General features: G+C 51.6%; 6 protein-coding genes across 6 annotated transcripts; 3 read left to right on the forward strand and 3 right to left on the reverse strand.

The window, feature by feature from the left end:
- Positions 1 to 754: 754 nt before the first annotated feature.
- Positions 755 to 1,225, forward strand: NUU61_002033 (TOM13-domain-containing protein; the record flags this gene model as incomplete). The annotated part of the gene is made up of 2 exons (XM_056652615.1): positions 755 to 1,036; positions 1,106 to 1,225. 2 exons carry the CDS (start codon positions 755 to 757, stop codon positions 1,223 to 1,225), a joined length of 402 nt encoding a protein of 133 aa, XP_056513682.1.
- Positions 1,226 to 1,556: 331 nt separating this feature from the next.
- NUU61_002034 (membrane insertase OXA1) lies at positions 1,557 to 3,220 on the forward strand (the record flags this gene model as incomplete). Its single annotated transcript, XM_056652616.1, has 3 exons — positions 1,557 to 1,640; positions 1,707 to 2,456; positions 2,516 to 3,220. The coding sequence occupies 3 exons, from the start codon at positions 1,557 to 1,559 to the stop codon at positions 3,218 to 3,220; spliced, it is 1,539 nt and encodes a 512-aa protein (XP_056513683.1).
- A 745-nt stretch (positions 3,221 to 3,965) lies between these two features.
- NUU61_002035 (purple acid phosphatase family protein) lies at positions 3,966 to 5,549 on the reverse strand (the record flags this gene model as incomplete). Its single annotated transcript, XM_056652617.1, has 1 exon — positions 3,966 to 5,549. The coding sequence occupies one exon, from the start codon at positions 5,547 to 5,549 to the stop codon at positions 3,966 to 3,968; it is 1,584 nt and encodes a 527-aa protein (XP_056513684.1).
- Positions 5,550 to 7,660: 2,111 nt separating this feature from the next.
- On the forward strand, positions 7,661 to 8,802 carry NUU61_002036 (HpcH/HpaI aldolase family protein; the record flags this gene model as incomplete). The annotated part of the gene is made up of 5 exons (XM_056652618.1): positions 7,661 to 7,728; positions 7,824 to 7,944; positions 8,006 to 8,134; positions 8,222 to 8,564; positions 8,648 to 8,802. 5 exons carry the CDS (start codon positions 7,661 to 7,663, stop codon positions 8,800 to 8,802), a joined length of 816 nt encoding a protein of 271 aa, XP_056513685.1.
- A 286-nt stretch (positions 8,803 to 9,088) lies between these two features.
- On the reverse strand, positions 9,089 to 10,406 carry NUU61_002037 (transcription initiation factor TFIID subunit 11 family protein; the record flags this gene model as incomplete). The annotated part of the gene is made up of 2 exons (XM_056652619.1): positions 9,089 to 9,857; positions 9,913 to 10,406. The coding sequence occupies 2 exons, from the start codon at positions 10,404 to 10,406 to the stop codon at positions 9,089 to 9,091; spliced, it is 1,263 nt and encodes a 420-aa protein (XP_056513686.1).
- A 781-nt stretch (positions 10,407 to 11,187) lies between these two features.
- On the reverse strand, positions 11,188 to 12,772 carry NUU61_002038 (adenosylmethionine decarboxylase SPE2; the record flags this gene model as incomplete). Its single annotated transcript, XM_056652620.1, has 2 exons — positions 11,188 to 12,596; positions 12,652 to 12,772. Coding segments are annotated over 2 exons (1,530 nt in total), but the record flags the coding sequence as incomplete, so codon positions are not given.
- Positions 12,773 to 14,234: the final 1,462 nt, after the last annotated feature.

The raw sequence follows: 14,234 nt of genomic DNA on the forward strand, positions 1-14,234 counted from the left end.
TATAGAAAGTCATTGGCGTGGGCCTTTTCTTAAACCTAGTTGTGTGATCAAGCTCATCCTAACCTCGGAAGCTCCCACATGATTGTTCCCTTGCTCTTGTCCTTTGCTCTCTTTGCATATATAGCGGGAATATTTTCTCTCTGACTATATATCATTGTGTGGCTGATATCAACCATTAGTGATTTCTTCAGAGTAGCGTTCTCGCTGCGCAATCTTGCTCTACGGCTGTGACAGGAAGACAAGAAGTATAGGAGTACAATATAAACTGTTGGGTCTATTCCTCTCAATGTATATAGTCAATGTTATTTATTGTATATACTGACTACTACTAGGCAAGCTAAATACTTGATATTCAAACTATATCTTGGCTCAATATAGGGTATGAGGGAACGGATGCATTCACAGTTTGGCTCTATAGTCACCTGAAATTGATCATTTCTGTAATAAAAAGAATAGTGGTCTACTCTATTCTATTAAAACACCCATTGAATAATGTATCTTTCCTTATATCAGCCATGGATACTGTAGTAAATTCACCTGGGCACTTTTTAGGGTTGCAGATCTGCTGACATAACCCTTTTCCCCGTCCACCGACTCTCGATAGCATCACCTCGCAGTGACCAGTCCTCCCCAGCATCGTTTCTCTCTTGGCCCACTGCCTTTCTTCTATTTGGGTTTGGATTGAGAGGAGTTTATTTAAATCTTCAGTCTCTATCCCTTCCAACATTCGACCTTCCCCACATCTCCATCCCTCATGGCCACCGATGCCCCCTCCAACTCGCGAGTCGAGCTCTACGACTCAACCATGACCGTCCCCTCTGACTCGGAGAACTACTCAGCGAACCATGAGATGTCAGCCTCATCCCCGTCAAGCTCAAGTTCTCCCTTGATCCTCTATAAGCCTCCGACCATCTGGAGCATTCTCCGTGGAGCGGCCATCAACCTCTTTTTGCCGTTTGTCAACGGCCTGATGCTGGGATTTGGCGAGCTGTTCGCCCACGAGGCCGCCTTCCGACTCGGATGGTCCAACACCAAGGTATGGTTTTTTGCGATGCCTACATGTAACCCTGATCTTGATGGCTGACCGTGGCCTCCGTGCTTGCAGATCTTCCCGACACACCGCCGGTCACATCCCGTTGGTCCTGGAGTCGAGATTCGCGAGCTTCCTTCACAGCGCAGGCGGACCGCTCCCGCCGGGTTGAATGACACCGCGTCCCTGGAATAAACGAGACCTCTAGTCGCCCGTTATAACATCACTGCATTTACATGGGAATGTGCACTTGGGGGGCTTGATATCTGGCTTCTGTTGCCATATTCAAATGTAGTGTTTTGTACATAGACTCCTCTTTTTTGGACCCTTTTTGTAGGAGGCGTTTGGCGAATTTGGGATTGCATTCGAATATTAGAATCTTCATATCCTTTGGCATCTTCGAGAGCTTGTAGCCTTTCTGCTTGGTGTTTACTGCCGGTTCTCCGCCCGGCAGAAAAAGTCTCCCGGAACAACTGCAGGAGGTTCTCTTCCGCTCTCACTCACTCCATCACTCATTCCACTCACTATGATAGGACCTGCTGGGTTGAAGGGGCCCAGTGCCGCCATTGCACGGCAACGGGTGACCGCAATGCCCTGGTCCACTCGATCGGTTTGTGTCCCGTGAACCCGGAGAAGCCACCGCAGAAAGTCCAGAGGAATTGACTGGGCTCTCTAGATATCAACCTTCCGGTCACCGCATTTGCGGATTCCTGGCCAGCGGTCTCAATTGAAGTCGGCATTCTCGGGGAGCACTCCCTGGCGCGCTGCGTCAGTTGTTGGCCCTGCTTCGATTCGATTCAACTCTACCTCGACCGACACAACTCCCGCCTCTGCTCCCGAGACGGTCACGAATGATCAACTACCGGATTTTACAGACCTCTCTGCCACCGAAATCTCTCAGATTCCCGAGAAGATTGGATACCTCAAGGAATTGGGACTGGATTATGGTTGGGGACCGTCGGCGATCATTCAATATACCATCGAGCACCTCCACTTGTGGACTGGACTACCATGGTGGGCGAGCATTGTCGGCACGGGTCTTCTCATCCGGTTTGCGTTGTTGAAACCCACGCTGGACGCGTCCGACAACACGGTCAAGACGCAGAACATCAGGGGGATAATCAGCCCGATGCGGGATGACATGATGCGCGCCGCGCGCGACAATAACCAAATCGAGGTGCAGCGGAAACGAGCGATGATTTCCGAAATCAATAAGGAGCACGGCATCACCCCGTGGAAGTCTTTCGTCCCCATGATCCAGATGCCGCTCGGTTACGGCTGCTTTCGAGTCGTCCGGGGCATGACCGCCTTGCCGGTGCCGGCATTAGCGAACGAGTCCGTAGCCTGGTTGACTGACCTGACTGTGGCTGACCCGATGTATATCCTGCCGTTGACAACCTCATTCATGATGTATCTTACATTCAAGGTTCGTTGGTTTTGTTTTACAGCTCCCCCACGTCCAGTTGCTGACCCGGGTTGTTATAGAGAGGAGGCGAAGTCGGCGGAATGGATTTTTTGAACACTAGCGCGGGAAAGATGGTCGGGATAGGTCTTCCTATGATGTCCTTCGCCTTCATGGCATTCATGCCGAGTGCCCTGCAGCTCTACTTCGTGACCACAGGCGCCTGGGCACTGGTCCAATCCTATGTGATAAACATGCCCGGGTTCCGGAAGAAGCTCAACATGGCTATTCAAATGCGCCCCAGCACTCCGGACACGCCTAATCTCCCTAGCACGGAAAGTAAAGGTCTCCGCCTCCTGTATGCACGCATCGAAGCCGAGAAGGTCCGAGCCGCCCAAGAAGCCCAGAAAGCCCAGCAATCCCCCGGAGCCCAAAACGCCAGCTTCATTGATCGCTGGGTCGACAGTGCCAAGGGCTACAGTCGGAAAGTCGGCACCGAAACCCGCGACAAGCTCCGTGATTTCTCTGGCAATGGCCCCGTCAAGAATGCCGACGGCTCGTTCGCCCCGGCGCCGCGTCTCAGTGAGGCAAACCGCAAATACGCCGAGGAATACGAGCTCAAGCACAAGGGCGAGGAGGAGCTCGCGCGCGAGGAGCGCAACCGTGCCCGTCGCGAAGCTTACCAAAATACTCTGCGCGCTGAGAGGGAGAAGGCCAAGGCGGGGCTGCAGCGACAGCAGCAGGAGGCGAAGTCCGTCAAGGCTCGGCGCAAGGGCGGACGACGATAGTGGGTTGGAGTGCTTGGATGTGTATAAACTGTAACAACGGGACCTGTGAATTTCCTTTTCTGGTTACCTTTGCCGTTTCCGGTTTAGCGCCCCAATACGCCATCTTGTCACCTCTCCCCTCCGTGGCTCCTAATATAAAAGACTCCGGGTTACAGCCAGGGGGGGGCCCAAAAATACTAAGAGGGGTCCAATAGTCGGGAGAATATTACGCCGAAATTTTTGGGCCCCCCTAGCTTACTGAGTCGACCGGGGCCTAAAATATTTTATGTATAATAAAATTTCTTACTAATAATACTTTATCTATAGATCAACTCTATATAGGGTATCGTGATCATTCTACTGTAGGGTGGATTAAATAATAAGTTCTGACTTTCTTTAGGATCATATAATATCACCTGATTCACCCCTTCCGTTAGTTAGGAATAACCTCATGCCTCACTATCTTGGTAGACCCTTTACAAAAATATGGCGCTATATTTGCATTATGTAGTATTTTAAGCGAATTTCAAAGTCCAATTTTTGTCTTCGACTTCAATCTCTACTGGCTACTCTTTTGCTCATGAGAAGTTACCCTCTCAGTGGTGATCTATACAATAACACGGCACATTTGTAGACAATTATGCACGGTCATGTGTCATTACTATTGGTATCGTGAGATCGCTCCCCTGCGCTGGCTATGTACAAAATGCAACCAAATCAAGGCTTTCGCCCGGCTTCATCAACTTGCTCTCCAGTTCTCCGGAGGTCATGAATTCTTGACAAAGGAAGTGGAATGATCCTTGTGCAAAACACTCGAATCCAAAACCTTGCCAGTCGCCGACTGAACAAACGTAATCTCCAAGCGATGCTTATCGAGAAAGTTGAGGGTACTGTAGCTCTGGTCATCGGCATAGGCCCAAGCCGTATAGGATGGTTGAGGGTGAACAGGATCCAGACCCTCGATATTGCCCGTACCCCCTGAAATAATATACATGGGGTCGGTAGGGTTATGCATGCCCTTGGGATCCGCCTTGCCATCATAGACAGGGAAGAAGCGCTGCGAGTTATGGACGTGCCCAAAGACAGCCAGATCGACGCCGTACGTGTGGAACAGCTTCTCAAACGCCTTCTGGCACGGCTTGCACGACTTGCCCTTGCCCGTGGTGTACCATGGTCGGTGGCCGGCGACGATCAGCCAAGGCGTGACGCGGCGGTCGACGCTGGCCAGGTCGGCGGCCAGGAAATCGAGCTGCTGGTGCGGCGCCCCGAACGGGCCGCCGTCTAGCTTGGCGTTGCCGTCCGTGCCGTCCGGGGCGTCGGTGAAGTCTGTTTCTGTGTTGATCATGACAATGTGCGCCATGCCGTACTCGAACGAGTACCAGAACGGGGGTTGTGAGAGGTCGCGCGCCTTACGCGCGTGTTCTTGTGCGGTTTTGCTGGACGAGGCGGAGTCGAAGGCCCGCGGCATCGTCTCGCTGAACCGGTGCATGAAGTCGGTGAAGTTGCTCTGGCCCTCTGGGCAGAGCTTTGGCGCGTGCTTGACTTGCTTGCATGCGGCTTCGTGGTTGCCCGGGCTGGTCATGTAGGGTTTGCGGCCCGCGATCGGCGCCAGCTGGCCGTAGAACTGCTCCAGGATCCCCTGGTACGCGTCCTTGCCGTGGCCCTTGTTGTGGTATTTGCGCGCCCAGTCGTCGGCGTAGGCGAAGTCGCCCGGATGGATGACGAGCTCGTAGTCGTCGACTGTATCGGCAAGGCGCCCGATGGTCGCGTGGTCGAGGGCTGGGTTGACGTTTGGTCGCGTGTCGCGCTTGTCCTTATCTTTCTCCGAGTGCGTGTACCCATCCCCGCCGTAGACGCCCAGGTCGACGACGACGCTGATGTTGAAGGGTGTGTCGTCGCCCGGGGTCCGGGGGCTAAGGAAGTGATCGACGCTCGAGTTGTCCGAGACGATCTTGTAATAGTAGGTGGTTGCCGGGTGAAGATCGGTTAATGTCACGGTGTTGGAGTGCGTTCGCGACGTCGGGTATGTGGTGGACTTGGACGAGGCACAGGCCTTGGAAGACAGGTCGTGCTCGGACTTCCCATATTCCACACAGGCGTGGTCTATTGACCCGTATGTGTTCCAGCCCACGGAAACCTCTGTGGAAGGAAAAGTAGTTGTTAGCAAAGCTGTTTTTACCCAGTCGGTCAGCTGGAGGGGTTCTTTCTCTTTGGGCTTACCAGTGGGGCTGTGGATGGACAGACGCTGTTGAAAGGGCGTAGTCTTGTCCTCTGGGATCGGAGGATGATGATATGAGCCTATGCTGACAGCCAGCTGGAGAAGCTTTGTGAAAGTAACGATGGCAGCCATGGTAAAGTGAAAGACCCTGATGAGTTTGGAGGGTCAGAGAGAGAGAGGCACGAGGGCGCCCTTTAAATGGTATAGTTTGCCGTCGGCCTATCATTGGCGTCGATCCCACCACGCTTTGGGGCCGAGAGGGATTTACGCTGCACGTGGGTCCAGCGACTCGAGCTGCGCAGCCTCACAAATAAGGGGTCCCGAGGGGCTTGGCCTAACCCTAAAAAACTGTTCCTGCGCCACTTCACAAAGCGTATATTGGTAATCTTGGTATATACGGCTGCCTGTTCATATTCAGTCCCAATAATGACTCGGTTGTAACACAGCCTTGGGATATCCACCGGGAATGCGCGCTATTTGAGTGGTTTGGGTTTTTTTTTTGAGTTTTTTTTTGAGTTTTGAGATATTTGCGCTCTGGGTTCTCTTTTATTTTTAACCATCTTGAAGTAGAACTTGCGATCGACCCTGATATAACTCCACTCGAGCTTGGAAAGCTTGAGTGTTCGGCATCTCGGGTGCTTATCTGAGGCCTTTATCCGAGAGTCGACGGATAAGTTACTGGGAGTGAATGCCTAGGTGCCCACGGGGTACGTACAGTGGCCGATCAAAAGTCTTTGGACCCTACCCCACACCCCCACATCGCCTATTAATATAGCTGCCTAGCTCACACGAGTCGACACGCTAGTATACACGCGCTATAGATAAGTAGAATATTAATATAGTATATATTGCTTTGCCAGTTCGCTGCACCCTCGCTGTACCAATGCCTCGCAAAGAACTCGACCCCTATACTCGCACTCGTATTTGCGAGCTTAATTCGACTGCTTAATAGGGGTATAAGAGAATTTATAAAGCATGCCCTTCGATACCTCTATCAACGATCCAATATACTATCAAAAAAGAGAATGAGAGGGTTAATAATCATTCAAAAGATCACTCCGGAGCACCTCGCAAACTTGATAAAGATAATCGCGATCGAATATATAAGAGAGCTACTACCGACCCTTAAGTACGTCACTAAGACCTACTCGCTGATGTCGATTATAAAGTTAAAATGATATCAATTCGACGGCTTTTGAAAAAGATAGGGCTTCGAAAATAGTGGTAGCTTGATCGACCTGCTTTAGATAATATAACTGCAGCAAAACGACTTTATTAGGCAAGAACATATTAATATTTTACCCCTAAAGATTGGACTCGCGTTTATTGGTCTGATGAATATATTGTTGAGTGAGGTGCTGGTTATCGAAAGCCTTATATCTTTAATTGACCCTAGCAGCAGCGAATCGAGCGAGATATTTATAGGAGGTTATATAGAAAGTAATTAGATATTTTAGGCTGTTTTCTCTAGTAGGATTCGACGCACTAGTCTATAGGTATTATATAGCAATCCTAATGTATCTCGCGGTGGCGTGGATGTAGAGGTTATCTATAATTTATATAATACTATTTTGCCTATTTTACATAGACTAGATACTATTTTTATGTATCTTAATACGCTAGTTTATCGCGCGTATATGGTACGTGAGCTTTTGGAGCGAAAGAGGGTTAATACTATGGTATAGCCATCTTATTCGCTAGATCTCAATCTAATTGAGAACGTGTGGGCTTTATTGAAAGTAAAAATCTATGAGCTACACCCCGAGCTACTAGATATGCCTAATAATAGTACTACACTAGAACGTTTAGTTGATGCAGCGTAAGAAGCATGGGATAAGATTGAATGGGGGGTTCTGCAAAATCTATAAAATTCGATGCTAAATCGGGTGAAAGCAGTTACCGAAGCAGAGGGTTGGTATACTAAATATTAGTATAGTACTCAAGTATGTATAGTACTCAAGTATAGTGATCAATGAAGAGATTTGTCACCTGGCAGAATATTATATAATATTATATAAATAGTGACTTTTGGACCCCGTTGTATACCCGGGCATCTAAGCCCTGATAACCACACCTCAGGCATAACCAAAGTAGTGAAACCCCCACGCGCGGAGTTATCCCGAGTGCCGAACCCTTCCCGCATCGAACCCCGAGCAATATTTATTCCCCTCTTTTCATCCCACTGCATCTCTTCAATTTCATTATTTACAGCATTATCCAAATATTTGCAGGAAGGTCACAAAATGCCCCTCAACACTCCCATCAACGCCAGTCTGCAGGGTCCCTCAACGGCATTCGGGTTCTGGCTCACGTATGTCCAGCACCACTTACTTCCATGGATACTTTGGCGCACGCGAGCAATCTCGCAATCCTGCAATCATTAACAATGGTTTTTCCTCTGTACAGCCTCCCCAGTACCGCTGTCGCCAAGACCATTCTCCACGGGAGCCCCGACTCCCCGGCCAAGTATAGCTGGGTTCTGGTGGATGCGGAGCATGGGTTGATCACGGATCGCGATTACTATGACGTGTGTCTTCCAGCCTCACTTTTCCTCCTATCACATACTCATTGCATTAACTGGGGAATAGCTCTCCAACGCCATTGCCTCCGAAGGCGCAAGTCCCATTGTCCGAGTCCCCTGCGCAGAGGAGTGGATGATCAAGCGGGCGCTCGATGCTGGTGCTCACGGGATCGTGACGCCCATGTGTCATTCAGAGGTAAGGAGAAGAGAAGAAGAAGGAGAAGAGAAGAGAAAGGAATCCTACACCATAGCAGGACTATTGACTCACCAATGGGACATCTAGATCGACGCCGCCAACATCGTCAAATACACCAAATACCCACCCCGCGGCACCCGCGGCTACGGCCCAATGTTCGCCCCGCACGCCTTCCCCGGCGTCGCGCCGGGCAGCGACTACGACGAAGGCGCGCAGACGGGCGTGGCCGTGGTCGTGCAGATCGAGTCGCGGGCCGGCGTCGACAACGTGGAGAAGATCGCCGCCGTCGACGGCATCGACGTGCTCTTTATCGGGCCGTTCGACCTGTCCAAGTCCATGGGTGTTCAGCGAGGTGGTGACGAGCATGAGGCGGCCATTAAGCGGATTTTGGCTGCGGCGAGGGCGGCGGGGAAGAAGGCTGCTATTTTTTGTATGTTCTTTCTTTCTCTCTTTCCCTCTCTTCTCTTTTTATTACTTTCCCATTCGAGTGTTTTCACTGACCCCGCCGATTAGGCACCGATGGCGTGGATGCTCGTACCCGTGCTGAGCAGGGCTTCGATATGATCTCGGTCAACACAGATGTGGGCGTGCTGAGGACTGGTATGCTGAGTGAATTGAAGACGGCCAGTGGACAGACCGTGGAGGGTGGCTCTCGAGGGGGCTATTAGAGTAAGTAATATGGGTTCATAAAAATGCATATGGGGAATAGCCTTGTATACCAGAATCGCGAGCTGTGGAGTAGTCAAAGTAGGGTAAAAAAAAAAAAAAAAACGCCATGTATGTTGTACACGTACACCAAGAAGACTATCCACAGTAAAGGCCCAGAAATGTAGCCACCCAAAGCCGATTCAATCGACATGATCACAGAACCCTTAATAAGAAGGAAGAGAATAAAAACGAGAATAAACCCAACCAAACGACGCCATGCAATTTATCCCAAGAAACAGCCTGGAATCAGCGAAATATTCTCCGCCCACCAACACTCCCCGAGTTCCAGGTAACAGAGCCCCTCACCCCGAGATTCTCCATACTCATGCCCGAGAAGCCGACACCACCGCCTTCGCCATCCCGCTTCGATCGTCGCAGCGCCTCACGCAGGTGCGCGGGCTGAAGCTGGCCGCGGTGGGGATTGGGTGGAGGACGGAACTGGCGCTTGGGTCGCGGGGGTATAGACCCTGAAAATGAGCCGTTTATTTTTTGCGAGGTTGGAGAAGAAGTGGTGTTGTTCGCGGGGGCGGGAGAAAGGTGAGGAGAGGCAGTGGTCGAGTTCGCCTTGTGGGGTGGGATCGAGGACGAGGCTGTGTGGTCGGTGTCGGGCTCTTTCTTGACACCGTTGCTGAGTGAACCCGGTCGAGATCCTGGACCGGGAGTCGACGCAGGCGTCGGTGTCGAGGTCGTCGAGTTGGCGGCCGGAGCAGGCGTGTGGGCATTAGCGCAAGCGCGGGCATGGGCGGAGTCGGCCGCAGCCTCTTCGGCGTCGAAGGCGGTACGCGCAGCTTGATCGTGAGCATCGGCCCATTCAATTTGGACGGTACGCGCCTTCTCGATCATCTCACCAGCGAAGACCTTCGTAAACCCGTTGACCGTCGTAACCACGCTAGCGGGCACAGATTGCGACAGGGCATGGTTCACAATGCGGCGCAGCGATTCCTTGCGCAGCTTAGCCCGCTTGAACAGATCATAGCGCTCGGACTGCACGGGGTTGAAAGCATCGACCAGGATCCTAAAAAAAGACATTAGCGACCCAAGTAACATCCAGCAGATCAGCATTCACATACGCCAAATTCTTCTTCTCGGCCTCCGTATCGGTGGTCCCTTCTTCCCTGCCGAGCAGCTCTCCTTCATCGTCGTCCTCGTCGTCATCCGCATCGTCAGCACCTCCGCCCCCGCCTGCACCGCCTCTGACCGAGCCATCGACATCAGCCGACCCCATCCGTGTGCCATCGCCTGCTCGAGAGCTGAGCGCATCCTCACGTTCCCGCTCGCGCTCCTTCTCGGCCTTGCTTTTCCGTCCACGCTTCTTCCCGCGCGCCGCTCCCGCAAAAACTCCGTCGGCGCTCGCTCCGCCCAGACTGCCTGTCAAGCTGCCCGTCACGCTTCCGGCATCGCTGGTAGGCCCGAAACTGCGGTCGGCGGTGTCGAGAGAAGTCGGGAATGAGGTCTGGCGGAGAGGGTGCATGCGCGGCTTCTTGCCGAGTGGTTGCGAGGCGGAAGAGGAGATGGAGGGCCGTTTGAGAGGGTTGGTCGGGGTGTATGGCGGTGGTGATGACATTTTGGGTTGGTGATTGCGGAAGCTTCGAGGTTTAGATTCTTGGTTCCTTGAGGTTGCTCCAGACCTCGATGCAAGGTTGGTCTGGGGGATGTCGAAAGAAAGAAGAGCAGATCGGTTTCGTCGCGATATGACTTGCAATGAAGATCTTGGTGAGGTTTACCCACTGTGGCTTTTGCGACCTCAAAGCTAGACAGTGAGACCAAAAGGGTGTTCAAAATGAGATTAATCCATAGAGGCAGATGCCAGAAGATGATAGATCCCGATGTCGCCCGTGTATGAGAATGGAAAAAGCAGTCGCTGCGCGCACTCGCTCAGTCGGAGCTGCCAGACCGCGATAAGGGCAGATCTGACCGCCTACCACACCCGGCAAACATCAATATGGCCTTCTAGACAGACAGCCACTAAGCCCAAAGTAAATGAAATGAATATGAATGCCAAACTACAGCATGAAATAAGGAATTCTCGGTTACGTTCCCCGAAATACGCGAAAGCGCATAATGTGTTGACTTGACCAAAAAGATCAAGGACCCATTGGAGAGAAACAAGTGTAAAATCCACAGTTCACAAAAATAAAATCCCGAAATGAACATGGCTGAACTTGTTCAGCTGAATTTTTGACAGACAAGAAACGAGGCGCTCAGAGCGTAAGCATGCGATGCTGTGTACTATGGAACAGGAACAGAAGTAACAATTGACATAGAAGCCCGAAAAAAGAAACATGATATCAATGTGCAAAAATAATAGGTTGAGAGAAGAAAAAAGATACGGCAGCCGAGCAACTGGAAAGGTCGGGAACGAGAAAGAAGCTCCAAGTCGACGGAGAACTCTGAGTCGCATTAGAACTTCTCTCCGATCCGCGGTGCCCCCCTTTCCAGTCGTTGCGCTCGTAGTAGCGGAACACAAGATCGTAACCATTCAAATCATGAACGATGCGGTCGACGCGACGGTAGCCATCGACATGCTCCATTTTGGGACTGCGGCGGAGAGACTGATTGTGCGCATGCGCCTCATTTTCGACCTCGTCGACCGCAGGTTTAGTCTCGAACAGAGTGACGCTGAAGCGACCGGGCTTGAAAATTTCAACAGCCTGCTTGATAATGTCGGCGGTGGTTTGGCCATTCTGCGAGTGCGGAACATTGGTCTCGAAAGATGCGTACGAGCACTGTGGCTCCGGCGTGACGTGCACGGTGAAGTAATGAGTCGGAGCCTTACTGTCCGGAGCAGGCACAACACCGTTGGCAGAGAAGCCGCAGGGTGTGAAAAGGTACGCGTCAATGCGGGCATCCGGGAACTTGCTCTTGGGGTACACATCGGAGAGGCCACACGATTCAGAGACCACAGTACCGAGAGCGTGACCCTCGGTGGTCAGCTCTGGTGGCAAGATGCGTCCTCCGTCCGAGTCCTCAAGATCCGACGTGTTACTGAACACATCCACGTGCTCAACACCTTCATCCTTGTCGTAGTTGAGATAGCGTTTCTCGGCGACGGTGGTGGCATTTTCCAGATAGAACTGCTTCGCATTCTCCTCTTCCAGGTCAGTCATCAGGACCTCAAGAGTCTCGTCATACTCATCACAGTCCACGCCCGGAACCTCCTTTGGGAAGTTGAGAACCTTGGTTTCGGTCTCAGCGAAATTGACTTCATCCTTGGGGCTGGCCGGTGGCGTAAGCAACGTGTGAGGCTCGGTGAGGTACAGATACCAATGCTCGCCATTCATTTTGCCAATCATGTAGGCGCTTCCGTTGACGAACAGTCGGTCCATGGACTGGACCTCATCGCGCCAGCTGCGGTGAGGACCGTGCTGGCGGTCAGGGAACAGGAAGTTCTTGCGGCTGTAGAAGACCCGATAAGGAGCCGCAGCCACCGCAATTCCACGGGAGGGCGGGGCCGTAGCCCGAGGGAACCCTGCGAACAAGGTGGCAATTTCCAAGATACGTGGCAGACCCGACAGCAAGGTTGTAGTTCCGCAAGTCTTGAGGATCAGCTTGTGCGGCCAGACGAACATGCTAGATTCCGACAGGAGATAGGCATCCACATCCTCCGACGAGACAATTGACAGGACCTGGCAGTTGACCAAATCCAGCATATCCTTCCAGATCTCGCACGGCACCTTCTTGAGGCCCTCGGGGCCGGCGGCGCCTAGTTCGGTAGAAGAGGGTGCAAACCACACTTCCAAAAGCTTCTCGGGACCTGCCCCAAACAGTTAGTATTGTGCAAGTTGTTCTGTTAGAAGGGATTGACAAACCTTCGAAGGCATTGGTCGAGTCAAGGTCCTGAGCAGCTTCATGGTTGATGGTCAGAGAAGGCGTGCCCGCCAAAGAGGACGGCGAGGCAGTGTAGTTTTTCGGAATGTTGACATGAACCATATCTGCTGATTGATGCAGCCGGGGCTGACGTATCTGCGCGTACAGCGATGCTGGAAATGGAAAATCAAAGAGAAGCAGTGACGTCGAAATGCCCTAGGGACCGATCGACGAAAAGAAACAAAGGCTGTAGAAGCACTGTCTACTTACCCAGACGAACAAGGGGGCGGTGTCCGTCTGAGAAGAGAAGGCCCTTGGACAAGGAAGAAACTGGCTGGCAGGCCAGGCAGATGGAAAGAAACTGGAGAGACCTGAAGGGTCGCTAGGGAGGGCGAAAGGCGAAGGAGAGGAAAAAGATGCTCGAAGGAATGGTGGCTATCTGTATGGTACCCTCGTGCTGGAAGATACCGATACCGGTCAAAGTATCGGGTCTAGCGGACGAGAGTTTTTTTTTTTTTTTCAAGAGTGTGGAGGATTGAGAATGGTGACGACAGGGGCGAGTCGTGTTATCGGGGCCTGAAGGCAAGAAAAAAGTAAGCAAGGGAGTCTGGGGGGGTGACATGGCGGGACAACACATCGCAGCACACAATTGCAATTGAAGTGTCCACAATAGCGTTGTGGGCCGATAGTTCCAGAATGGAAAAACAACCCATATAAGCAAAAGTGGGAAAGCAATGAGGGGTAGAAATGGGAAAGTTCTGACAGGAGAAAAAAATTTCACACATACTTTGCTGGCTTAGACAGGAATCGCAGCAGATCCTTTGGGTTCATGGAAGGCAGGAAAAGAATTGAGCTCAAAGCAGCACAATGTAGCGCACGGCTACAATCGTGAACATCAGCAGGGAGGGAAACAAGCAAAAAGAATGTCGGTCAGACGTTCTTGCCAGTAGCCCAATAGGTGCCCGAGATCAAATTGAATGCTCCGGGCAGGCAGCAGAGAGCAAAAAAAGAGATCTCTCAATGGATTGTGAAGGAAGAAAAAAAAAAAGAAGACTAAGAGGAATGTGGGACAATTTCTGGCCTTTTTATGACCTTGAAACAGAGGGGGAACAACAGCTGCACAAGGTTGGCTGGGGCAGATGCAGGATGGTTGGTAATGAGTGATTTTGTCTGTGGGCCCGCGGTGTCGTGGGGCGCAATGGTTCAAAATCTGATTGACATAAGGGCACAAGATCGTCAAATTGTGCGTCAACAACCAGCAAATAACAAGCTATAGACAGAGTTGTGAGGTGCCACACCCGAATTGTTTAGTCAATCACCACTGCACTATGCAGATCGTCTCGGGACGAGATTGACTGAGGAAGGAAAAGAATGGCACCCACCGAAATCTTGCACATGAGCGGTGAGACATGGCAGAACTACATGGTTCCAAGAATGTTCCAAACCTTCGACGGTTCCGACTTGACAGTTGCTGAGGTGAGCATTTCTATGTTCGAGGCAATGGACAGATCCATGGATATAGAAGAATGATGCATGGCTGATAGAAGTAGAAAATACAGAAAGGGGAAAAAAAAGCAACCCAGGC

Source organism: Penicillium alfredii, assembly GCF_028826965.1.
Source record: "Penicillium alfredii strain IBT 34128 chromosome Unknown utg000004l_segment0_segment0, whole genome shotgun sequence".
Classification (NCBI taxonomy): Eukaryota; Fungi; Ascomycota; class Eurotiomycetes; order Eurotiales; family Aspergillaceae; genus Penicillium; species Penicillium alfredii.